At 39.6% G+C, this 26,039-nt stretch overlaps 1 protein-coding gene across 7 annotated transcripts in view; it reads right to left on the reverse strand.

Annotated features, from left to right (window-relative positions):
• The window catches only part of PLD1 (phospholipase D1), a 211,065-nt gene that overhangs the window by 36,634 nt on the left and 148,392 nt on the right, over positions 1-26,039 (reverse strand). For all 7 annotated transcript variants that reach the window (XM_040480751.1, XM_040480752.1, XM_040480747.1 and 4 more), the window contains 4 exons: positions 21,926-22,036; positions 19,405-19,493; positions 7,473-7,586; positions 4,716-4,765 (listed from right to left, as the gene is read on the reverse strand). In XM_040480751.1, the coding sequence (XP_040336685.1) occupies positions 4,716-4,765; positions 7,473-7,586; positions 19,405-19,493; positions 21,926-22,036 (364 nt within the window). The remainder of the gene's footprint in view (positions 1-4,715; positions 4,766-7,472; positions 7,587-19,404; positions 19,494-21,925; positions 22,037-26,039) is intronic.

The raw sequence follows: 26,039 nt of genomic DNA on the forward strand, positions 1-26,039 counted from the left end.
AAGGAAAGGGAAGGAAAGGGAAGGAAAGGGAAGGAAAGGGAAGGGAAGGGAAGGGAAGGGAAGGAAAGGAAAGGAAAGGAAAGGAAAGGAAAGGAAAGGAAAGGAAAGGGAAGGAAAGGGAAGGGAAGGGAAGGGAAGGGAAGGGAAGGGAAGGGAAGGGAAGGGAAGGAAAGGAAAGGGAAGGGAAGGAAAGGGAAGGAAAGGGAAGGAAAGGGAAGGAAAGGGAAGGAAAGGAAAGGAAAGGAAAGGAAAGGAAAGGAAAGGAAAGGAAAGGAAAGGAATCCCATAAAACTAGAAAAGAAAAAAAATAAAGTCAAAAAACTATAAGGCTGATTCCAAAGAAAAAGAAACAAACAAAAAAAGCAGAAGAAAAAAGAAGGAAAAAGAAAAGAATAAAAAGGCTGATTTCAAAAAAAAAAAGAGAGAGAGGGAGAGAGAAAAGTAAATGACAAAAAACAAGTAAGAAACTATAGCTTGATTCAAAAAGAAAAAAAGAAGGAGGATGAAAAAAAAGAGTAAAGAAAGAAAAAGAGTTGTCTGTTGGTGCCTGAGGATGGTGGCTGTGCTGGTCTGGGGGGAGGGCAGCTGCATTGGCTCAGAGTCACTCTTGCCCCAGTAAACAAGCAGTTGCTAGGCACAGAGGGGCAGGGTTTGGTCAAAGTGTGTCCCCCCTCCACTGGGGACTGCTATGTTGCTCTCTGAGGTTCCACCATGTTGGTGTTGGGGAGAAAATGGTGCCACTCCAATTTCTGATCCCCAGATCAGAGATCTCAACCCCCACTCTTCAGGCAGCCCTCACAAAATAGTGAGGATGGTCAGCTCACCCTGCACCACAACTTTCCTGCATTCTTTCTTTGGCATGTGGCTGGGACTCAAAACCCAAAGTCTTAAAGGATGCAGCACAGCATAGATCCATTCCCCTCCTCTGGAGTAGAGCTTCTCCATCCTGATGATGAAAGGCCTTTGGCTAGCACCTGCAGGGTCTTTTGTCTTTGGGGAGGCAATAAACCCTCTTCCAAAAGTACTCCAGGAAGGGGACTGTTCTCTCCCAGTGCACCCTGGAGATCACTACACCATGCTATGCACTCAGGGGCCATGTCCCCAGCAGCACTTGCCAAAGTTCCACTCCAGAGAAAGTCATATACTTCCAAAACCTCAGAATCTGAGTTCCAAGAGCTGTTTGGAAAAAAAGAACTGGGACACTCAGTACTTCTCACTCCTTAGTCAGTGGTCCAGAGAGGTTTTCCTTTTATGCTAACTCGATGCCGCACTCTCTCAACACCTCTCAATCTCCCTTTCATCTGTCCACAGAAAGGGTTCCCTCCCTTTCATGGTACTAGTGTTTATCTCTCCCCCAATTCACATCCACACTCCTCACACTTGCCAGGCTGTCTCCCTCCAATTGTGGAGATCCTTCCACCACTCTGCAGATCAATTCCCTGGGTGTTCCAAGCAATCTGACCTCAATACAGCTGTGTTTGAAGGACCAGGAAATCCCAGTGTCTCCCTACTTCTCTGCCATCTTAACTTCCACCTCTCCTTCATTTTGAAGGATGTTTTGCTGGACACAGAATTCTTGGTTGATAGTCTTTTCTTTCAGTATGTTGAATATGTCATCACAGTGCATTCAGAACACCACGGTTTCTGATGATAAATTGCCTATTAATCTTATAGAGGATGCCTTGTATTTGATGATTTGCTTCTCTCTTGCTGCTTTCAAGATTCTCTTTTTGTCTTCATCTTTGGATAGTTTGATTATGATGTGTTTTGGTATGAAACATTTTATCCTTGTTGGATTTTGTTGAGCTTTGATGTGTAGATTCATATTTCCCATTACATTTAGGAAGTTTTCAGTCGTTATTTCTTTAAATATTCTACCTACACTTTTCTCTCCTCTTCTTTTGGGACTCCCATTATGTGTATGTTGGTATGTCTGATAGCATTTCACAGGTCTCCAAGGTTCTGTTCATTTGTCTTTATTCTTTTTCCTTCCTGTTCCTCCGGCTATATAATTTCAATTGATCTGTCTTCAAGTTTGTTGATTTTTCTGCCTATTCCAATCTGCTACTGAGCCTCTCTAACATATATTTCATTTTGGTTATTATACTTTTCAACTCCAGAATTTATTTCTGTTTTTTTAAGAACTTTTATGGAAACTTTCTAATAAAAAAGTTCTATTTTTAAGAAAATATTCTCTATTTGGGGAGATACAGTTTTTATAGTTCTCTTTAGTTCTTTGGATATTATTTCCTTTAGTTCTTTGAATATTCAAAGAATATTCAAATATTAAACTAGGTGTTTTAAAGTCTTTTAAACTGTCAGATAGGTCAAATTATGACAATTTTCTGAGAACTGTCAGAGGATGGGAGCTTCAAACCCATGCCTCCCTCTGGGGGCTGATAGGCTGCTAGTTTTCACAGTGATGAGGAGTTGATGTTCAAGGCTACTGTGGAACTGAGAAGAGGATGATGGGTATATAGCAAATTAAACGGCTAAAAATCTTGCTGCTTTTACCAAGATTGTGTTGTTTTTCTTGAATAAAAACTCCTCATATTGTTATAAGACTTTGGTTAATTTCTAGAGTTCTAAAAAAGTTTATTTTGGTGTGCCTGGGTGGCTCAGTTAGTTGACCATTTGAATCTTGATTTTGGCTTGGGTCATGATCCCAGGGTCACGGGATAGAGCCCTGTGTAGGGCTCTGTGCTGAGCACAGAGCCTGCTTGGGATTCTCTCTCTCTCTCTGCCCACTCGTACTCTCCCTCATTCTCATTCTCTCTCTCTCTCAAGAAAAGTTCATTTTAACAATTTCTGTCTGTATTTTTGTTGATTTTTTGAAGGAGTGGATTTTTGGGGATCCTTACTATGCCATTCCTGCTCATGTTCCAATTCTTTATTTTTAAGTGAAAAATATACATACATGGAAAGACTAATATTTTCTCCCCACATTCTGGTACATCACCCAGTGCACTCCATTTAGGAGGTTACCAATGTAAATAAAATCTTCAAAAACCTCAGTTGAGGTTTATAGCATATGTGAAGGCCATAACACAAGGCCTCATATAATTGTGACTTCTCCTCATGACTTTTGCAGACCTCCCTGTGGCAGCTCCATTCTCCAGGTCAGCTGGTGGAAACTCTCAGGATTATCTGATACTCCTTTCACTTTCCTACTCCCACATCCCCTCAAGTCTTATTTCCCAGCTGTACTCATACATAACCTTTCTTTCCTTTGTCAGTGTGCCATTATCTTATGCCTGCCACCAGTCTCTCTCTACTTTGCTTACCAACAGTAAGTGAATCTTTCCATAAAAACACCACCTTGATAGTTTCACTCCAGGAAGCAGAGGCTTCCACCAACCTTGTCTTCTTCAGGATAAAATCTAGTTCTTTTTTTTTTAAATTTTTTTTTCAACGTTTATTTATTTTTGGGACAGAGACAGAGCATGAACGGGGGAGGGGCAGAGAGAGGGGGAGACACAGAATCGGAAACAGGCTCCAGGCTCCGAGCCATGAGCCCAGAGCGGGTTTCGACGCGGGACTCGAACTCCCGGACCGCGAGATTGTGACCTGGCTGAAGTCGGACGCTTAACCGACTGCGCCACCCAGGCGCCCCAAAATCTAGTTCTTTTTAATGTGGCCCTCCAAGTTTTCACAATCTGTATCCCATCTGAACTGGAAGTCAGACAATTTGGGTTCTGACTCTAGCTTAACTTTTGTGGGACTTCCTGTACCTACTGTACAAGATATAGAAGACTATCGAGGACCTACTATGTGCTAAACCTAGCATCAGGACAAATAGACAAGTAAACCCACAGTTACAATATGTGGTAGGTGGGAGTTTAAAGAAGGGTCGAGTAAGAAGATATCTAGGTGCCTGGGTGACTCAGTTGGTTAAACATCAGACTCTTGATTTCAGCTCAGATCATGATCTCATGGTAGTGAGATGGAGCCCCACATCGGGCTCCACGCTGGGCATGGAACTTCCCTAAGATTCTCTCTCTCTTCCTCTCCCTCTGCCCATCCCCTGCTCGCTTTCTCTTTCTCTCACTCAAAATAAAATAAAATAAAATAAAATAAAATAAAATAAAATACAATAAAATAAAATAAAATAATAAAGATATCTGAGAAAGAGCCTTTGAAAATGTGAAGAACTGTACAAGTGAAAGGTATTACTGTGAGCTTTTTTTCTTATTCATTTGCCTCTAGTACAATACCTTCAAAGGTTTAGTCAGTGTATGGTGGCAAAATAAAATAAATAGAATTGGTTTTCTTCCCTAAATATAAGACAGTGTTGTGACAACCTGGGGACCTCTGTATAACAAGAGGCCGCATAAATACCTGTTGACCTTGCAGCATCTGTGTCCTTAGCTTTAAAGCAGAAATGACACTTGTCCCGCTTCCTTCCCAGGATTGTGGTGAAGGATCGGAGAAGATACATGAAGGGTCCTTGTGAAGTGCCTTATAAATCCCACTTATTATCAAAATAACTATTATAGAGAAATAAAAGTAAATAATGAAAATGCTCTTATTTTTCATTATCTATGCATCTGAAGTTGTGATGTCCTCATTTGAACATTGCTTTGGACAATTTAACGAGAATAAGTGATTGATCTCAGTTAAACGTTTGTGGGCTACCTCTTGTGAAGAGAGTTTCACAATGATTATGGATATGTCACCAAAGACAGCTGTGGAGGAAAATAAAAGCTGTTACTTACGCTTTGCTTTTAACTGCCCAAGGATGGAATTTTCTCCTCTGCACATGGTTCTGGACACATGGAAAGGAAAGAAATAATTACAGAGGTTTCAAAGGAACCAATCCCAACTGCAGTATCTGTGAAGTATAGTCCTCAAAAACAGAACGAGTGCTTTTTTTTTTTTTAATTCTTTTTTCAACGTTTTTTATTTATTTTTGGGACAGAGAGAGACAGAGCATGAACGGGGGAGGGGCAGAGAGAGAGGGAGACACAGAATCGGAAACAGGCTCCAGGCTCCGAGCCATCAGCCCAGAGCCCGACGTGGGGCTCGAACTCACGGACCGCGAGATCGTGACCCGGCTGAAGTCGGACGCTTAACCGACTGCGCCACCCAGGCGCCCCAGAACGAGTGCTTTTAAGAGAAGATGCTACATGGACTTTCAGGAAGCTAAAAAACCACCTGGATATCACTTTTGTAATGGTACTGCTGGGACAGGTTGTTTTGAGGCAAGTAAATGGAAAAGGCATAAAACTGACATTAGATTTCAGAAAGAGATTCTATTTTCAAAAGATGGGCTATGAATGAACTTTCTCTCTTAGAAAATTTGGTGACAGCTCGGATAAATTTAGAATAACTCAATAGATGAGAACACTTACAGACTCACGTTACTTTCAGAGGTAAAAAGGGCAAACACTTAGCAGAGTAATTTCTGAGTTAAAGAAACTATACACCTTGGCTGTCTCTGCAAAGTCGGCAAACGCCTTGAAAGTGAAAAATATAGTTGCAGATAACCGACTCCGCTAATGACTTTGTTTTTCACAACTCTGATAATGGTCAATGAATTATAAAGACTGACAAAACAAAAAATTCTATGCTCCATCTGCTTGTTCTGTAGAAGTAATTAAAAATATAGTTATCCCTGGGAAATACTGATATTCTTAAAGATGATGCCAGCAAATAGAGACGTTTTTGCATAATAAAAGGTTAGAATTTTAGCTGCTGAACAAAAGCCAAGCATGTTATTTCATTCAGCTGGTTCAAACCCAGGAAAAGTCATAGAAGATAATTACAACTGACAATATTCCAAAAATAATATTAGAATGGCAAATGAAGTGGATAAAATCCAATTAAACATTATGTCATTGCCTTAAATACTTGAAAAGCTTTGTTTGTCATGTTATAAATCAGGTAATATTAGAAATGGGCAAATCTTCAATCAAAGTGTATATCCCAAAGCATAGTTAAAGTTCTCTCTTACTGTAACCAGGCAAAATTACCCCAGAAGAAACAAAAAAAAAAATCTTTACTTGAAATCCTGGTTGATAGAAATAACTCAGTCAGTAAGAAACAAGAGGATTAAAAAAAATCACCACAGTGGTGACCACAATTGTGCCTAGAGGACCCTCGGATCCTGCAGGGGGTATTATGGGGGAGGGCAGCAGGAAGGCATGTAAGCCCCTCCCCCTAATTTGACCAAGCTCCTGAGACCTTATCTGCTTTACACATTGGGGGTTTTGAGCCAGGCCTCATTGTCTCCTCCCTTACAATAGGGTTTGATCAGAAAGGTGGGAAATTACAGGTGGTTCTGAAAAACAAGGGATATTAAAAGAAAACATCCAGGTTCCCGTCCTTGCTTTGACTTAATACAACTGTGATGCTCAGCAGGGTTCTTTTGTATCTTAGGTCCCAGAGCTTGTAACTGGGCGCTGGGACTCATGCCCAGGCCTGTTCACTTACCTCTTCACTCCCATTCTCTTTTCCAGCTACGTGACCAAGACAGAATGTTAGGGGTGCCTTCCCATCACTTTCTACACTACCTCTCTGTCTGCTCACCAGACATACCTCTTAACCCTCTTCATATCGCTCTACTGGCCAAGTCTGAAGCTTCACGGGTCTTTTTCAAGTGAATATGGCAATTCTGCTTTTTAGAATATCGAGAATAGGATTTAATACTTTCCTTAAAAGTTTAACAAAGATCTGGGGCGCCTGGGTGGCGCAGTCGGTTAAGCATCCGACTTCAGCCAGGTCACAATCTCACGGTCTGTGAGTTCGAGCCCCGCGTCAGGCTCTGGGCTGATGGCTCAGAGCCTGGAGCCTGTTTCTGATTCTGTGTCTCCCTCTCACTCTGCCCCTCCTCCGTTCATGCTCTGTCTCTCTCTGTCCCAAAAATAAATAAATGTTGAAAAAAAAATTTAAAAAAAAAGTTTAACAAAGATGTCATAGAGAAAATAGAATTAAAATTCCAGAAAATAGGAAAGAACCTTCATACTTCATTTTCTGTCAAAGTCTACCATTCGCAAGCTTGGTGAAAAAACTTGCTACCTAAAGAACCATAAACAAACACATGGAAATTTAATTTTTTTCTTCAACTAATATGGAAAGCTCAATAACTCTCTGGTGGCTTAAAGATAATTTTTAAATATTATACATATGCCTATACATATATATAATATATATATATATATATATAAAGTCTTTGTCTCCATTTATAAGATCTATGTATATATATGTCTTGTGTATAGGCAATGAGTATAAAAGACAGCTTTATATTTTAGTTCTTTTTATATTTGCCATGTGTCCCAGGCCTGCCATTTATGATTTCAGGCTCTATTTGAATTTTATCAACTAGTAAACAGGCCAAGATTCAAAAGTAAAATAAAGTGTTCATCTGTTCAACACTCCCTGAATAGATGTGGGGAAATATTTCCATTCCTTTCACCAGCTTTCACGCGTGACTGATAGAAAGCTGAAAACAGACGACTTTAGAACTTTGGCACCTGTAGTTGAAGTGCATTATTGCCTGCAGAGCATTTCCTCCACCCGTTGAAATGTCTCCTTCAAATCCTGGCAGCAGCGGTATCACAACATACACCCGGTATCTCTGGTTTTCCCTACAAAAGTCAGATGCAGAGCGATTCACCAAAAAATGATATAGGTAGGCAGTTCACATGGTTTTAGAGATTGAGCTAATGGCTTCCTACAATACATATTATCACATTTCGGGGCTTGGAAGGTGCCATTGGATTGGAGGCCAGAAGCTGTTATCCAGGTAACAATTCATAACAACCTAAAAAAAACAGCTGAACTTGGCAGTAGAGTGGGAAGTCTACTCTTTCTACAGCATAATTTTTCCTAGGACAAAATCCACTGAAAGCAACCCATGCGTGGACCCACGGAAGGTGGGGTGGGGCTTGCAACAAAGTTTTGAAAAAGACATCATCGTAATAATTTTATGTATGACAAGTCGTGTCATCATTGCTTAGAAACTCTGATTCAGCTCTGAAAACTGGTTCTGCTGCAAAATGTTATCCTGCGCCCTTCAAGGATCCTGAGTGACTGATGATTTTAAATCCACTGCATACATAATGCATCATTTCTTGGCCGACTGTTCCAACTGATTGAGGCCAGCCTTTGAAAGAATAGTCTTTGAGTAGCCTTTGCTACTCCATAATGTAACAATAAAAGAAGGAAGTGGGGCTACTTACTTAGACTCCATTCAGAAAGTACAAAATTTGGAGAATCATGTTCAAACAGGTATCACTATTTGGAGGCAAAGCTGTTAAAGTCTTTGCCTCCATTTATGGGATACAGAGGAAGAAGTGGAAGCTGGAAATGATTGTGGTATCTGTTGTGGTCGAAAAATCTTGTCCAGAGATCTGAGACACCCATATTCACACAAAGGTGCTGCTATTTAAACTTCTCTTAATACTAGGTTCATTTTCTTGAAAACAACTACATTTTTCTTTCATGTGAGTATTACTACTACTCTTTGAGGGGTCGGATGTCATTACAATGTCTCCAAACACCAATGTATGTATCAGGGCTCGTGGAAGGTGAAGTTCAGGGCAGAAGTGATAGCCAACACAATGGAGTCTGTGGGCCCCTGAGCTTAACCGCAGCGCTGAGGACCAAGGCATCACAAGTAGGTTGCTGCAATGGCACAGATTAATCACTAGATGGCAAACATAGTTTGAGTTGGAAAAAATGAATTTTCAAGAACGTAAACTCCTCAAGCTCTCTGCCTGATAAGGGTAAGAGGCTCACAGCCTTAAATGGTAAATGAGATAGTGGGAAAGAACAGAAAACGTACCTAAGCCATTTCCCCCATCACCAGCATTTAAAAGTCCAAATGAGTTAAACCAGACAGTTAAAAACTGACACTATCTGGCCTCAACTGCCTTTCCAGAATCGCCTTCCATTGGATCCTCACAGACCCATTGTCCAGTGCCAGACCACTGCCCTTTGCTCAGAGGTGCACCTCCCTACTAAGCAAGGTTGGCTCATCTGCTTTCTGAGTCAGGAATACCCTTTCTGCCCACAGAATCCCACTTCTCCCTCCAAGGCAGCTAAAAGGCACTTTCCTTGGTCAAGTCATCCTGAATCTTCCAGTCAAAGCTGGTTTGCTCCTGCCTCTGGACTCCGAAGGCACACGGCACAGATGTCTATTCAGCCTTTTTGCTTTACACGATAGTGACACACGGATCTGCTGCCTAGGCTATGTGATAAGCTCTTTTGAAACACAAGATGTACGTCCACATATCTTTCTATTTGGGGCAGTGCCCCACAGAAGATCCCTGCACATGTTATGCACTCAGTACTCTATGCTTTGGGAGACTAGGGTCGGGTTGGAAGAATGTTTGTTTCTGGGAAGCCTCGGGTACAGAAGAGATCAAGCTGCGAAACTTACAATAAGTTTCTCTTTAAATTACATGTTATGTGAATTTTTATCATGCTAAATATATATAACACAAAATTAGCCATTTTAACCATTTTTAAGTATACCGTACAATGATAGTAATGAGTGTCACATGTGCAACCATCACGATTCTATTTCTGAAACTTTGTCATGATTCTAAACAGAAACTGTGATTGTTAAGCAATAACTCCCACATTTTCCCTCCCTGAAAAGCCCTGATAACCTCCAACCTACTTTCTGTCTCTATGAATTTGCCATTCTAGATGTTTCCTCTAGGGGGAATCATACAATATTTGTCCTTTCATGTATGAATTATTTCACTTAGCATAAGATCCTCAAGATTGTCAGAATTTCCTTCCTTCTTGTGGCTGAATAATCTTGCATTGGATATGCAATGCACATTTTGTTTATCCAGGCATCTGTTGATGGGCACCGGGGTTGTTTCCACCTTTAGGCTATTGTGAATCATGTTGCAGTGAACACAGGTATATAGATCTCAGTCCCTGTTTTTAGTTCTTCTGAAATATCCCCAGGAATGGCATTGCCTAGTCATGTGGTTATTTTATGCTTAACTTTTTGAGGAATCATCAAATAAATGATATTTCCACTGGGTAATACATGCTCATAGTACAAAATAGAAGAGGTAGAAGATTATATGATGGAAAAAAAATTCTCTTTCTCTCCATTGTCCCCAGGTGCTGTTTCTCCTCCCTGAGGGCAACTCCTACTACCTTCCATGTTCTTTCAGAAATAGTCTATGAATTTATAAGCAAGTATACATATTTTTCTTCTATTCAAATGCTAGACTACTATAAACACTTTTATGAATGTTATTTTTATTTATATATCTGTACATAGAGGTTTGTCCGTTTAATTATAGTGATACAGTATTCCCTGTACATCTTTTCCATAATATTTAAAGCAGCTCTCTATTGGTGGGCATTTAAATTGTTTCCAATTTTTTTTATTATTTCAAAGTATCTATTTTGCTATGTCTTCTGACCCCCATAAATCATTTTTCACATTTGTGAAACATGAATATCACTTAGGAGTGGGATTGCTGGTCTTGAACATCATGGGTTTGTGACTCTGTTTGTAAACATGGTTCCCTTTTATCATTGTGTTTTATTAAGGGCAGAGATGACCTCAAAATGGAGATCTCATATCATATCCATATCAATTAGAGATTTCAGTAGGATACTAAGAAATTTCCTATAAAACTCTTTATCTTCAGATAAAATATCCTTGCCAGTTTAGTTTGTGAGAATCAGAAGGTTCACATTTTCTTGTTCTTAGGACTCTGTTAGCTCCCTATCTGGGTCTTTGCCTTTTTCCAATGCAGTAGTTCTTCAATTTCCTGAATGATGAAATTTTAAACTGTGTTCAGCAAGTTAGGAGAAATGACTTAGATTTTCACTGTTGTAGAAAAAAGGGGCTCTTGAATTTCAAACCATAAAATCGTGGCTAAGTTTAAGCCACTGAAGAGAAAATTCTACTCGATATTATGTCCACTCTCCTTCCTGGATCCAATCCCCAGAAGACAATAGTTCTCAGCTGCCAGGGAAACACTGCATCCTCATAAAGTTGGGGTGGTGCAAAGGATGGGCATCAGGTTAGGGCAAGAACCTGAGCCCCTAATGGGCAGAATTACTTATGATCTTAAAAACAAGGTAAGAGCTAATGGGCTCCAAGCCATCATATATGAAGCAATCATTTCATCCACTGCAGTTCAGAACAATTTTATAAAATTGTATTCTTGGGCTTTTGGTTAAAATAAGTTTTCTTTCAAAACTCATAAACTCTTATAGCAGTGCTATGTATATCTGAAAATTGGAAATCAATGTCCAATAATGGGGGGTAGTTAACTAAATTATGTTATAGCCACTCAAAGAGTGAACATTTTGCAACCACTAAAAATGACCAGCATCATGACTTAATAGCAAAATACTTCCGGTACTCTGTTAAAATGGCCCGAATGCAAAGTTACAATTACAAGACAATTACAGATGGGCAGGCTGATACCATGAAATAGGAAATAACTTGTCCCTTAAATGCATTACCTTTCCCCCACCCTGTGACTACAGATATGAAGCAGATACTGTCCCCAGGATGGCACTCTCACAAAGGAAACAGGACACAAGATACCGACTTCTATTGACCAGGTAGAGATCCTTTGAGCTCAGCCAAGAGTATACAGAAATAAGAGTGATGGTATCCTGCCCTTCACCCTTAAGCAGAATTCCAGGGACAACTGGACAGACCTCATCACCTGTCAGCAGGATAGGGGAGCCATGAGGATCTGAGTGGGAAATATAATCTTGCTTCTCAGAGAATCCCAGAGAAAGGTCCACCAGCTCACATGATGTGGCAGCAACAGAGGAGCAGAGGAAAGGCAGATCTGAAAGGAGAAGGTGGAGGCCCCTATGTCACAGTCAACAGGCTCCAGAATGGGCCCAAGCCACATCAACACTGAGGGCTGGAAGCCTCTTCCCAAAGATCTAGGACCCCTTACCATTCATACCAAGGGTGGGGTGTGTCGGGGCAGAGAGGGAAGGAGAGGCCAGGTAACACCTGACTGATGGTGTATGGAGCAGAAATAGCAAGGAATCACTGAATTTGTCCACATTTATCAGGATGTGACTAAACAAAATTTAGTTCTATCATGTGGAAATGGGATTTGAAACCAAAATCCAGGTGAGCTACAGAAAAAGGAAATAAATCACAACTCAACAGAAAATATACGTATATTAATATGGACAAAAAGGAAATAGGTAAAAAGTGAATTTTTAGGGTGGTGAGAGTGTGAGAGCTTTAATATTTTCCATTTTTGTGATTGCTGTAATGTTGCCTGCACCTTTAGAATCAGAGTGCTAATTCACCATGTATATGGTCATGGCGCTCCTCTACATTTCCCTCCTTGTTCTTCTCAGGAAAAACCCCCTCCCTCCTTCATCCCCACTTCCCTCCTCACCACAGAGGGCCATTGGCAGAAGTGGGGTTGCCTGGAGCGGGGTATCAGGATCTGTAAGAAGGCCCCTAAGGAGCTCGTCATGCTTCTCCAGTGATGAGATGCTTTGCTTTTTGAGAATTTGGAATTTATAGATCACATTTCATTGCTATAAACTTCAACAGCTGGTATAAATCCTATCATTGTAGATTTTGCCGCAGTGAATGCTGCCAGAACTAAGGACTGTGCTCGGGGCGTAGTATTTTTGTGGAGAGAACATTATACCGTAGTGGCATTGGTTATGTGACAACTGGATCCGTAGCCTTCTCTGTGGTTTGGGACATAAACCATTTTATTGTGTGTTTGGCATATCTTATAAAGCGCAGTAGCCCTTTCCAGGCTTTAGTTTTCTTATCTGTAAATGAGGGAGTTGGCTAAAATCGCTGCTGGTCCACTAGAAATGCTGGCCTTATTTAGCAGTGACTTTGCATATTACGTGTTCAACTTTATAGATTATGGCATAATACGTATTGTGCACACACACACATATAATTATTTTCATTGCTTATCTTTTGGAAACAAAAGCCTTTAAATGTAAGGACGTTGAAGGTTAGCCCAGCACGTCTGACTAAGACTTCACTCTCAACTTGATAAGCTTTGTCAGGCAGGTCCTTCAGTTGCCCCCAAATAAGATCCTACAAAATGATTGCTGGCTTCTGCCCTGTGCTAATCTTTACATCTCTCTATCTTCTGAGATTGCCATTTATATAATTCTTGGAATCAAATAAAAGCAGTTAAATAATCTAAATCAAATGTTCTCCTGCCATGATTGACTGTCATCTCTGCCCCAGTGTAACCTCTCCTCCAGGTATTTTACAAAGCTTGGAAGTTAGCCTACAAGAAAAAAAAAAAATGTGAAACCAGCCATCGGCATACTTATTCTACATGGTTTGTGTTCTTTTTATTAGAACCATGGTTTAAATTTCTTTAAGACAGTGCTTCTGAAACATACCCAGCATGGTACACAAATTATAGGACAGGGTAATTGTAGGAGGCAGACTTTTCTTTAAGCCAAATAACTTTTCATCTATCATGCAATTACTTAAAAAAAAAAAAATTAAACGTTCATCTGATTTCTTTATTTTTAAAATAAAGTTTCTCTCATAGATTTCTGGGAGGCTTAGCACTCGAACATTTCTACTCCCTTGAAATGAGGGAAGCTTTGTAGCTGAGTGGTGGAGAGTACAAGGTAAAGTTCCTAGAGACACGGTCTCAGTCTCTGTTCCCCTCATCGACAGCTGTGTGACGGATTCACGCGGGTTACCTCACTTCACTGGGCTCCACTGCCTCATCTGTAGAATGGGAAAGCTTACGCATCCACTTCATAAGGTAGGTGTGTGAATTAAATGAAGCAATGCATGTAAAGTACCTCTGATGTAGAGAGACTCAAGAATTACCGGGCAACATCGTTAATTCAATCTACAACCACTGATTTCAATGAGAAAGCCTGCACGCCTTCAAAGAGTAATAAAGAAATAGTACCTAAAATTAAAACAAAGCAGAACTGAATTCATGTTATGCTACTGAGTGCCTTATTTTATATCTGGGGGAGGAAGTTTATTGCATCAATAATGAAGCACCAGAGGTAGAAAACCAAAGTAAAGCTTCCCTGTCCAGCAGTTGCTATCTAACAATTTAAAATAAGTCACTTTAAACATCTCTTTAATTAAAACATTTCTGTTTCTACCATAAATAGTATTTCTGAAACAGCTGATTTGAATATAGTGCTTCTAGATCCTTGTTCAACTGTACGGTGAGCTAGCATATTTCCAGAAGATGAATTTCCTGGAAATAATGTAAGAGTTTCTTCCACAAATTGATGTGCTATGGTTTTCAAAGCTGGGCAGAACAGGTATTGTTTTCTTTGTTAGTGAAAAGAACAGAGCGTCCCGAAGTTAAACGGACATGCTCAAAAGGTCACATACCTGGAGACAACAGAGTTGAAAAGAAGCCAAGTCCCAAGACACCTGGCCCCCAAATAATTTCAGATTCCCCAGAGGAACATTTTCCATACCACTCACTCGTGGGCAAACTGCAAGCACTATCTGGCACTACTCTACAGTTAGAGGAAGCATGAAGAATTTGAACAGTTTTCAAAATTGGGTATTTTTCTTTTTTTTTTTTTTCCAACGTTTATTTATTTTTGGGACACAGAGAGACAGAGCATGAACGGGGGAGGAGCAGAGAGAGAGGGAGACACAGAATCGGAAACAGGCTCCAGGCTCTGAGCCATCAGCCCAGAGCCTGATGCGGGGCTCGAACTCACGGACCGCGAGATCGTGACCTGGCTGAAGTCGGACGCTTAACCGACTGCGCCACCCAGGTGCCCCAAAATTGGGTATTTTTCAACGTAGTGTAAGATTGTATCTCTCACTGCAGTTTAATATGAAAATGCTGAGGCGTTAAATCCATTGCCTGTCTTCACTGTATGTATCAACTCTGTTGATAACAGTGCAAAATGCACTCCCTCGCTTCCTGTTTGTCAAGGCAGCAGGATTATGCATGTCAAGTTTCCGTAAGCAAAACTGTTTCATCCTCAGAAACAATTCATTCAGCGCACATAAAATTTCTACCTGGATCAGTCAGTTCCAGCTCTTTCTCTTGGCTTCTTCAAATATGGCATAAACCCGTTGACTTTAGACAACGGATAATGATTTCCTCTCCCTGACCTCCAGTCAGATTTGAGTTGTTAAAGACGGGCTTCCAGCGGGTTGGGAGCCAAGACAGTTTTACTAATTAGAGCAGACCTTTTGATTTCTGCAGAGATTCCCATAGCTACTCTCAGTTCACCATGGAATGAGCAATGTTCTGAGGCTCTAGGTCATGGATCAGAGCGTGAAAGCTTTGCAAAAACCTATTTCTGCAAAGAATTATGGCTTTTGGGAAGGAACCAGGAGGAAGTGAGGAAAGCAGAGAACTCACAACAGGGAATTGGTGTTCCCTGGAGTCCAGCACTGGCAGAAAAATAAAGTCTCAGCTCAGTTGAGGGAGTTGGCAATTCAAAGACTCTGATCTTTCCAGGGTGGGAGGGACCTGGAAGAGAGCCTGTGTTCCTTGGTCAGGCCTGGCTGAATGCTGACTGTCATTTCCCTCCATCTGCTTTGTGCTTTATTCTATTCTTTTTCCAACAGCCAAAATTATACTTGTTGCTAGGCATGTGACCTTGGCAGGGAAGTTCGGAGTCTCAGAAGAGTGGAGCACAGAGAAGTCAATGAAGGAAGAAAGGGGGTGAACTTGGGCATGGTACACCATGGCCCTCAGTGAAAGCAGGGAGCCCCGTTGCAGGCAGGCTGCAAGATGAGCCTTTTAATCCCACCCCTCCCTTTCCTAAGAATACAAGGTCACAGACTTGGAATGATTAAAACATATTCTATAGCTACAATGAACACAGGAGATGAACAATAATGTGGAGATACAGAGGAGGGGGGAAACATAAAATATATTTCCAGGATACATATGGATAGCCACGAAAAATTTTATGTGCAACATCCATACCCTTTAAAATGTGACTGTCAAAGAAAGGGAGACCACTGAGACATCAGAGCTAAATAACACACAGTTAATATGCAATTCAACGGACTCGCTGCTCGTTTTCTACAGAGTAGGCTTGAAATTGCACCTTTAACGTGCTCTGTGAACTTCCAAGTGTGAGATACAATCTGCAGCAGATGCTACCCTACAATGCTCTCTCACTACAGATCCCCATTCCTTTCAGAAGCAGCTCATAGGATCACTGGGAAATAGTCAATCAGAAAATAACTGCAAGTTCTTTACAGTCCTGAAATACTGTGATTTTAGAAGAAGTCCAGATTTTTAAAGACAAATTAATATGGTAAAGAAAAATGTTCTTTCAGGCTCCCAAAGCCTTTGAAAACAAATCTTGCAGGTACTTATTAACACATGTACTGTAGGGAACTAATAACTCAGATGAGTGAAGCTGAGATTCAGCCCAGTCTCCTTATTAACTGATCACCGTTACAATATTCACCACTCACTGCTCGGCCCAGTGAGCTCATTTGTCAACTTAATGGATTTCTGCGACTTATATCAATTTCATGAAAAAAAAATATTTTTCTCTTTTGTCAAATGTGCCTTATAGATAAAGCGGATACCCCTGCATCAATGAAATGCAAGAGTTAACAGAATAATTTAATTTTGTAAATTAGACATAAATTGACCCACAGAATTGAGAGACTGGCACGATGCAAGAAATCTTGGTGTATGCAGTTACGTTTAACTGTAAACAAGCCGATTTTAAGTTATCTCAGAAACAGATGCCATGGTAACTGTCTTAAAAAAAAAAAGTATATGAGAAGGCAAAAGATAGAAGTCACCTGTAAAAGCACAGATCATCATCAATGTTTATGGCTATACGTGCTGTTCTAGGTGAGTACTGAGCCGTCTTGACTTTGCCCTGGAGTTACCTGTGGACCATTATGAAATACAAGTGCCTGGGCCCCACTCCAGGAAATTCTGACCCAGCAAATCTGGATGGAGTCCAGCTCCCTAGATTTTTGTAAAAGTCAAATGGTGATTTTGACGTGTAGTAAATGGCGAGATCTATGGTATACCTTGCAGGATGTGGTGGGTACTGTGGTGTGCTGCCTAAATGCCCTCACCATGGGCTCAAGACAGCACTCCCTTATGGAGAGTGCTGGCTGCTGGCTACTCACTCACAGTGAAGTCCTTCTCCGGGATTTGCACTCCTTGGTCAAAGGGACCTGCCTCACCCAAGGTCATGTTCCTCCAGTGGGCCTGTACCTGATGACTGGTTCAATGGGAAGAGGGGACATAAAGGCCCAACCCACTTAGGTGGCAACCCTGAAGGGGGTCTCAAATCTATCTGGCAATGAACTGAAGTTACGTGGTATGGGAGAAGGCACTGGCTTGGCAGTCCAAAGACTTGAGCTTAAAGCCATGTTTGCCTATTGTTGTTAGTGGCTTAGTCCAGCCACATCACCTCTTGAATCTTAGTTTTTAACTCTACATATGCGGACGGCAACAACAATAACAACAACAAGACTATATGATCTACTTTGAAGAGTATTTGTGAAGATTCAGTAACAGTATAAATATAAACCATAAATCACATAAAATACTGGTAGTTACTGTTATAAAATGTTCTTAGATCTAAAAACCCCCACATACTATGTTTAAAAAGAGGATATTAAAGTACCATGTTATGCTCAGAGTACAAAAATGTTTGAATTCCCAAATGGGTATGTACTTACCATTCTCTACTGCCTGTGTTTAATGAGTTGAAATAATAAAATGTAATGGTATTGTTTGTGTATTTTGCTGCTTCTACACAGAATTAAAATCAGCCGTAAAAAGAAGTAGCCTGGGAGCCAAGACAATTCAGTGGGGAAAGAACAGTCTTTTCAACAAACGGCCCTGGAACAAGTGAATATTCCTGTGCAAAAGAACGAAGTTGGACCCCTACCTCACATCATGTATGAAAAGTAACTCAAAATGAATCAAAGACCTAAGTGTAAGGGCTAAAATTACAAAATTCTCAGAAGAAAAGGGGTGTTAAGTCTTCATGGTCTTGGATTATGCAGTGATTTTGTAGCCCTGGCACCAAAGCAGAAGTGACAAAAGAAAAAACAGAGCAACTAGACTTTATCAAAATGAAAAACTTGTGTTTCAAAAGGTAGTATGAAAAAAGAAAAGGTAGTATGAAGAAAGTAGAAAAGAAAACAGCCTGAATAGGAGAAAATACTTGCAAATCATAAATCTGATAGGACACTTGTATCTAGAATACATAAGAGAACTCTCACAACTCAACAATAAAAAGACAACCTAATTAAAAAATGGCCAAGAAATCTGAATATCTATTTATCCAGAGATAATACACGGAATGGCCAACTAACAAACAAAAATACTCAACATCATTCATTAGTCATTAGGTAAATTCAAACCAAACCCACAATGAGATATCATTTCACACCTATTAAGATGGTTATAATAAAAAACAGAGAGGATAGTAATTACTGGCAGTGATACAGAAATTGGAGCCCTCATACACTATGGAAATATAAAATGGTGTAGCTGTTTTTGAAAATATTCTGGCAGTTTCTCAAAATGTTCAGCATAGAATTTCCATATAACCCTGCAATTCTACCCCTAGAATAATAAAGATATATCTGCATAAAAACTAATACATGATGTTTATAGCGGCATTAATCACAATTGCCAAACAGTGGAAACATCCCAAATGGATAAATAGAATGTGGTATATCCAGAAAATGGAATATTACCTGGCAATAAATATAAATGAAATACTGGTAACATTCTATAACATAGATGAGTCTTGGAAACATTAAATTAAGTGAAAGAAGTCAGTCACAAAGACCACATACTGTATGATTCCATTTAATATGAAATGCCCAGACCAGGCAAATCTATGGGGAAAGAAAATAGTTTAGTGGTTGCAAGGGGATAAGATAAGGGGAATTAGGTAGCGACTGCTAATAAATAAAGGGTTTCTTTCTGGGGTGATGAAATGTTCTAAAACTAAGTATTCTAAAAGTATACTAAAAATCACTGAATTGTACACTTTAAGTGGGTGGACTGTGTGGTCATACCTTAAAAACACTGCTATTTTAAAAATAATTCCATGAGCTGAAGAAATAGGACAGAGGGTAGCCAGAATTTAAATATAACTCATGGAAAAATATGAGGACTATTTTGCTTTGATTTTTAAGTGAACACAGTAACTGTGTGCCATTAAATAAATCAAATCACAAGTCTAACGGCGTGGGAAAGAGACTGGCCAGGAAAAAATGACTGTGCCCTGGAAGAATTCAGATTCCTTCAAAAATGGACTCAAAATTCTCAGCCACTGAAATCAGACTGAAGGAACCAATAACCTACTGCTAGCTGACCCCAATTTATGCCTGCTAGGAAAAGACAGTATTTTAAAATGGGCTTTCAAAAGTCATTTTAGTAGTAAATGCAAGAATCATTTGCAGTGACCACTTTTACCAAAATGCCAAAATGTTACCTGTGAGCTTTCAGGATCCTCTGAGCAATGGCATCACCTATCTTGTTGAACACAACTTTGTCATCAGCACAACTTATGAAAAACTGGTTCTACGAGAAATAGAGTGATCCTATAAGTCTTTCTTACCTTAGTAAATATATATATATATATATATATATATATATATATATATATGGACAGTGTGCTATATTACAAACACTACATTGATATTACAAAAAATTTTTCACATAGCAGACATGTTCTTATTACTAAAATCATTTAGAAAAGTAAATGATGCCGAGAATAAGAGAAGCCTCTTCTCAACTCTGGGTCTCATGCACGTCTATGTAATACCACATCTAATACCTTAGTCAAATGGGAGGCTGCACTAGTATTTCATCATGTGAATTCTTTGTCACTTACATTTTGAGAAAGGGAGGAACATTCCAAATTTAATCAATAGGGATATTAGGTTTACAGATACATGTATTGTGCAAATGCTCACGATTTAAAATCCTATATTGGTAAGCATTCTGTTTCGTGCTAAGTTTACCTTTCTAGCAGGGTAGACGGCAGAATCCTGGTCTAATTTTCTCCGTCCATCCTCTATTATCTCCTAGTATCTTCTCTTGCCTTGTCTCATTTGTTTGGCTCTCTTATTATTTCCGAACATCTATTTTAAGTAGCTTCAAATCTCTTTCACAAGTACGTTTCATATATATAAATAAACCAATAAAACGGAAAAAGAAATATTTTTCCTTTTTGCTTAAGTAATCTATACTATTCATTTACCTATAAAATATTCTTTAAAATTTTTACTAAAAAACTAGGGCAAGACATTATCATCATATTGGTATAAAAGATTTAGTTGCTGCATAAAGGGGATGTTAGTAATTAGGTACAAATATTATCACTACTACATATTTATATACACTGTTGTAATGTATTTGTGATTTATAAGTCTAATCATCACAAAGTAATCTTTGCTAATCATCTTAGAGAGACATATAAGCAGTGACTCAAACTATGGTTATCATCCCTTTGCAACATCATCACTTTCACTAGTTTACGTGTTTTTATACTTAAGTACAGAAGTCTGTAAACTGCCTCCATAAGACGAACTTACCAGAAGACATTGTGCGGGAATTCATTTGAGAATCCGTTTCCCCTTAAGGCATCAAATAAAAATTTCAGCAGCAACCAAACCATGTTTGTTTTTCTGAATTCATATTACAGAGAGGCTCAGCATTCCTCAGCTGTAAACATGGCCACATGCCATGGCCTGTTCTTCCTTTTTGGGGAGAGCAGGGTAAATGCCAACCACTTACCTCTGCTAGAGGTGTTAACCACAAGGTTTGTGTCCACAGCCATGTGTATCCACATGGCATTACTGACCTCATTTAAGACTGTGGTAGCATTAATAAGAAAGGCTGACTTAATGCTACTAAAAAGAGATAAAGCAAAAGGATTCTGGGTAATGGATGAGGCAGCCATTAATATCTTATATTGTTATGGTATAATTGTTGAAATTAATAATACTAATTGTATTAGTATTAATACAAAGCTCCAGACTTTGATATTCAGAGTCCTTGTTTTGTTGCATAGTCCCATCCAGAATATTGTATTGCATTTGGCCTGCTAATATTTGTAATCAACTTCTCTTTCTCCAGGACTATGAAATAAATAGAGGTCTAATTCTCTCCTACTCACCCTTAGTGAGTAGTCACTGCATGGAAGGCAGAGGCCCAGACTCAATGGGAAGGAATATAGGGTTAGGATGATTTTCTCCAGGAAACTCATCTCCCTCCACATATTACAAAAGAAAAAAAAAAGTTCAATGGGAAAGAGAAGACTAAAATAAAGACAAAAGATGTGCTCTGACTTACTTTTACATTATCGTGACTTTTTTTTTTTTCAGGATTTTCTTCATGCTCTGAGCTAGCTTTATATCCACTTTGAAGTTGAGTTAAGGTTCCCAATCTAAACCCAGTGTCTCTAGATTTTCTCCTGTTCTCTGAACACAAACTCTGGCATCTGACAAAAGTTTTAAATGGTTCATAGAGGATTGAAGAAAATGGTACATGCCTTCAATGTTCTCACATCTTCCTTTTCTATGTTCCTTTCCTTATATTCTCCCTATTCCAATATCGCCAAACCAGAGGCATCCAGTGGTCTCCATTTTTGTAAATTACCCTTGTATGTGCTCTCCTGAAGCAGCACACGCCTTACACTTGGACCCTCCAACTCAAGACAAGTAAAAAATGTATTCATCCATGTTATGGTATTTCTGGCTAATAATATCATAGTGGGTTGATACATTTTAATAACAAGAACTTGGGGGACTCCTATTAGAGTCCTGAGTTAATGAAAACACAAAGTGAGTGTCAGGTATGCCGGGGAGGTAAAAATTCAGGTTACCTGAATTCATACCTCAACATAGGCTGATTAATGTAGCAGATCCTGAGTTTGGGGACCCTGCAGTGTCTGTGAGCTATTTATGGGAAGGCAGGTTGTCCTACTAGTTTACATGAGCAGGACTTACCTCTATGTAGATATAGTGCTTGCTGTTCTCTATCACATGGATATAAGCAGTATGGATGGACTCTTCATGGTACTTTATACCAGCTGACCAATCAGCAGCAGAGCGGAGCAACTGTAAGGCAGCAATCAGAAATGAGTAAACAATTGAGATGACACCAGATGTGTTAATACAATGAAATCAATCCTTTTTCTTCTACACAACCTAATGATTGTGTGTGAGTGGCGTGGGTGTCATGTGTGGGCCAAGTAGAGTAGATGGGTGGGAAACTGGTCCTTGGACATAATCCATAAGGAAGGAGCCCAGCTAGAAATCAAATCCTGAAAATATCCTCCTCCACCCAGAATTATTTTGTCAACACTGCAAACCACAAAGTGTGGTTTCTACCAAGAGTCTTTCAAAAGTAGCTCTTTTGGGGGCTATGAGTAGGGTGACCATTGGTATTCTTTTTCCATGATGATTCCACAATTACTATTTATTAATAGTACCACCATTACTCTCCAAAGTGTCCTGGTTTGAGTCATGTGATATAGTCACCCTAGCTCTGATGTGATAATGTGCTGATTCCTTTTTCCCCAAATAGTGCTCAGATTAATACCTTTTAAAATGCCAATAGATACATTTAGACATATAATCTTGACTGGGCTTTAATCGGCTGTCTGATTCTTGGTGTGCTTCTTCATTGTTCATCTTTCTCAGTCCTACTGCCTCCCTCTATTCAGACACTCACTTGCTCCCACCTGGATTACATCAAGAGCTTCCAGCTCAGGTGCCTGAGTATGTGTTAAGTACGCGATACCTAGTGGGATCAGCTAGTTCAAAGCTTAGTCCAACCACTTTGTAGCTTTGATCCTGGTCAAGTTTCTCAACCTCCTGGTGCCTCATATTTCTGTTTTATTAAGTTGAGTATCTATTTTATAGGGTTGTGGAGAGGATGAAATGAATCTCTGAGAAGTGTGCAGGAGGCCTGTTACCTAGTAGGTGGTATTGCTATTATTAATTAGAACGTTAGAGGATGCAGTTGAGCTCTGGCAGATCATGTCAGAGACGCTGGACAGTACACTGGGGCTGTGCACAGGAGGGTGGTCTGGAGGACATGCAAACCTGCAGCACTAAGAACCACTGTTGGTCACTTTTCCAGCATTCTAACTATGACTTCAGTACAATGTTAGGCATACAGTAGGTGCTCAATAAATATTATGTTAAGCATACAGTAGGTGCTCAGTAAATAGATATCTATTACTACTTCCTTGAGCAGTAGCATGACATTGCAGAAGAATCACTATTTGCTCCTCCTGATTTGAAATGAATATTGAAACTGTCTCTCATGAGGTCAACTGAAATTGAAAATAAAAGAATGGCTCCACATTATTAGGAATGTATAAAGCAATCTAGTACATAATTGGTTTTATGTCTGTTATATATAAAAGTTGGTAAAATTCTTGATCTAATCAATAGCTTTAAAAATTGCCTCTATAACACTAATTAAATTCAAACTAGTACTTACTAACATCATCGATTATTTTATCCTCAAAATGTTATTCCTTTATTTACTATGAGGTATTTATTACAAAATAGTTTTCCTCGAAACATTTACTTAATTTTATCAGATGAATATGTACAGTTGGAAAATTTAATTGTGAACAGCAATAGGCAAATATCTCAAAAGAAAACTCATAATGGGGACACCTGGGTGGCTCAGTCGGTGAAGCGTCCCACTCTTGATTTCAGCTCAGGTCATGATCTCATGGTTCGTGAGTTCAAGCCCTGCAAAGGCTCTGCACTGACAGTGGAACCTGCTTGGAATTCTCTCTCTCTCTCTCTCTGCCTGTCTCTCTGCTCCTGCCCACTTGCTTTCTCTCTTTCTCTCTTTAAAAAAAAAAAAAAACTCCTAAGGAAAATTTAAATAAATATGATCCACACGGGGAAAATACCTTGATTCATAATCTCTAAGGAACTGCATTATTGTCCATCAGTAGAAATAACACAGTGTTGAACAAATGGAAGTTTCCATTGTTAGTCCACTCAAATTTATGTTGAATCTTATTGCTAAGGGGCATAGCCCTGAAAATGCAGGCCACCTTGACAAGATTCTTACACTACACATAATGATTTGATTCTATATAACTCTGGGAACAATGTATGAAATTGCAGAGTATACTGGACAGATAGGAAATCTGGAGATCTGTGTTACACCTCTGCCCTTACTAGCTCTTTCCCCTTGAACAAGTCATTTTAATATCAGGGAGACTCGGTTTCCTCCACTGTACAACTGAGATATGAGATCTCTCTCTCTTTCTCTCTCTCTCTCTCTCTCTCTCCCCCTCCCTTCCTCCCACCTCCACACCCCACAGCTACTGGGTAAAAAAATAAATGTCATAACAAACACAAAAAGAAGTAGGTATGTGGCACATAGTATTTGATTATGGGATTTCTACCTCTAAAAACTTCCAGGCAAAATTTATATACCATCCTTGGTGGTAACTTCTCAGTCTTCCCCTCAAATCCTGAAACCTTATACTTTTCTTTCCTTTCTCACTCTCAAAATTTGCCCCGATTCAAAGATTTAACAAACCATTAACATAAGATATAAATTGGGAGTGCCAAATAGGGTTCAAGTCTAATTAAAGTGGCTTCCTGGACAATTATGCTGAAAAGAGTCTCCCTTGGAACCAGAGACACTGGGGAGGGAAGCTAAGGTTGATGGCCAATGGCTGCCATGAAGGCAATGTATGCAGGTCATGTATTTACCATCTTTCCTGTGAAAGTAATGGTAAATGTTTCCGTTCATGGAAGCCTTTAAATGTTTAAAATAAACATATTTGGTTTTTGTAATGTTCATTTCTTTTTGAGAGGGGGTGCCAAGAGAGGAAGGGGGACAGAGGATCCAAGGCAGGTCCACACTGACAGCAGAAAGCCCGACGCGGGGCTCGAACTCACAAATTATGAGATCATGACCTGAGCCAAAGTTCGATGCTCAACCGACTGAGCCACCCAGGCGCCCCGAAAATAAGTATGTTTGTAAGCCAAAAGAAGAACGTGAAGGACAGCATAAGCAAGGTGGAGGGGAGCTCCCTAATGCCTATTAAACCTCAGCATGTGGAGGCTGCCCCCCTATACAGGGGGGTTCCACATTACCAATTCGATTGTCAGAGTCCAGACCTGCATTGTTTTCTCACCCTGAAAACTCATCTAACTTTAACAAGTCATCATTTTGTATTAAACTTGAACATATCTTTCAAGTGATACAAAGAAAAAGTAACTTGGGATTACTATTCATTTACTATTGTCCTAATTAGTTAAAATCTATCACCACAAAAAATACTAAAAACACAGATTTCCCTTTGGTCCTGCCTCTACCCCTGAACCAGGGACCCTGAGGTGATCCGCTTGAAACGCTTGATGGTCTAGAAAGCTTATAAAGAGCCACGTAGGTCAAACACATTGTGACTGACCAATTTTTTAAATTTAAGATTTACTCTTTTTAAATTTAAGATTTACTCTCCCCTTTTTCTTAACTGATCTGACCAACTTGGCCTGAATTTTTGTTTTAAACCAATGTAACGGAGACAAGCCTCAAACCCTTGCTCACACATGCAGAAATGGGCCTTATCTTACTCCCCACCCCAAGTATATACTGAGAATCAAATCTAACCCTCACTTTTGAAACCTCAAGTGTGAATACACAATTTTAAAGTATATAAAAAGAGCATATTTCTAATTTTATGTTTTAGCCTCAAAACCGTAACTAGACCCAGTTATTTTCCATTGTACCATGTCCTATTTTTTTAAAGATAGCCTTCTCAGGTGAAATAGGTGAAGGGGATTAAGAGGTCAAACTTCTAATTATAAAATAAATAAGTCACATATGGTCAATGATACTGTAATAATGTTCAGCGATACATGGTGACCATAGTTATCACGGTGAGTACTGAGTAATGTACAGAATGGGGGAATCACTTTGTAAAGACAGACAAACAGACAGACAGACAGATAGATAACCTTCTCTTTATCCACAAGCCCTGATCCCCTTATATACAGTGGGCCTAAGCTGAATATACAGAAGTCTCTTCTTGAAGGAAAACTTTCAAAACTTCCTTAGTATTTGTCCCAAGTT

The sequence above is a fragment of the Herpailurus yagouaroundi genome, unplaced genomic scaffold, assembly GCF_014898765.1.
Source record: "Herpailurus yagouaroundi ecotype Mexico unplaced genomic scaffold, PumYag 159, whole genome shotgun sequence".
In the NCBI taxonomy this organism is placed as follows: Eukaryota; Metazoa; Chordata; class Mammalia; order Carnivora; family Felidae; genus Herpailurus; species Herpailurus yagouaroundi.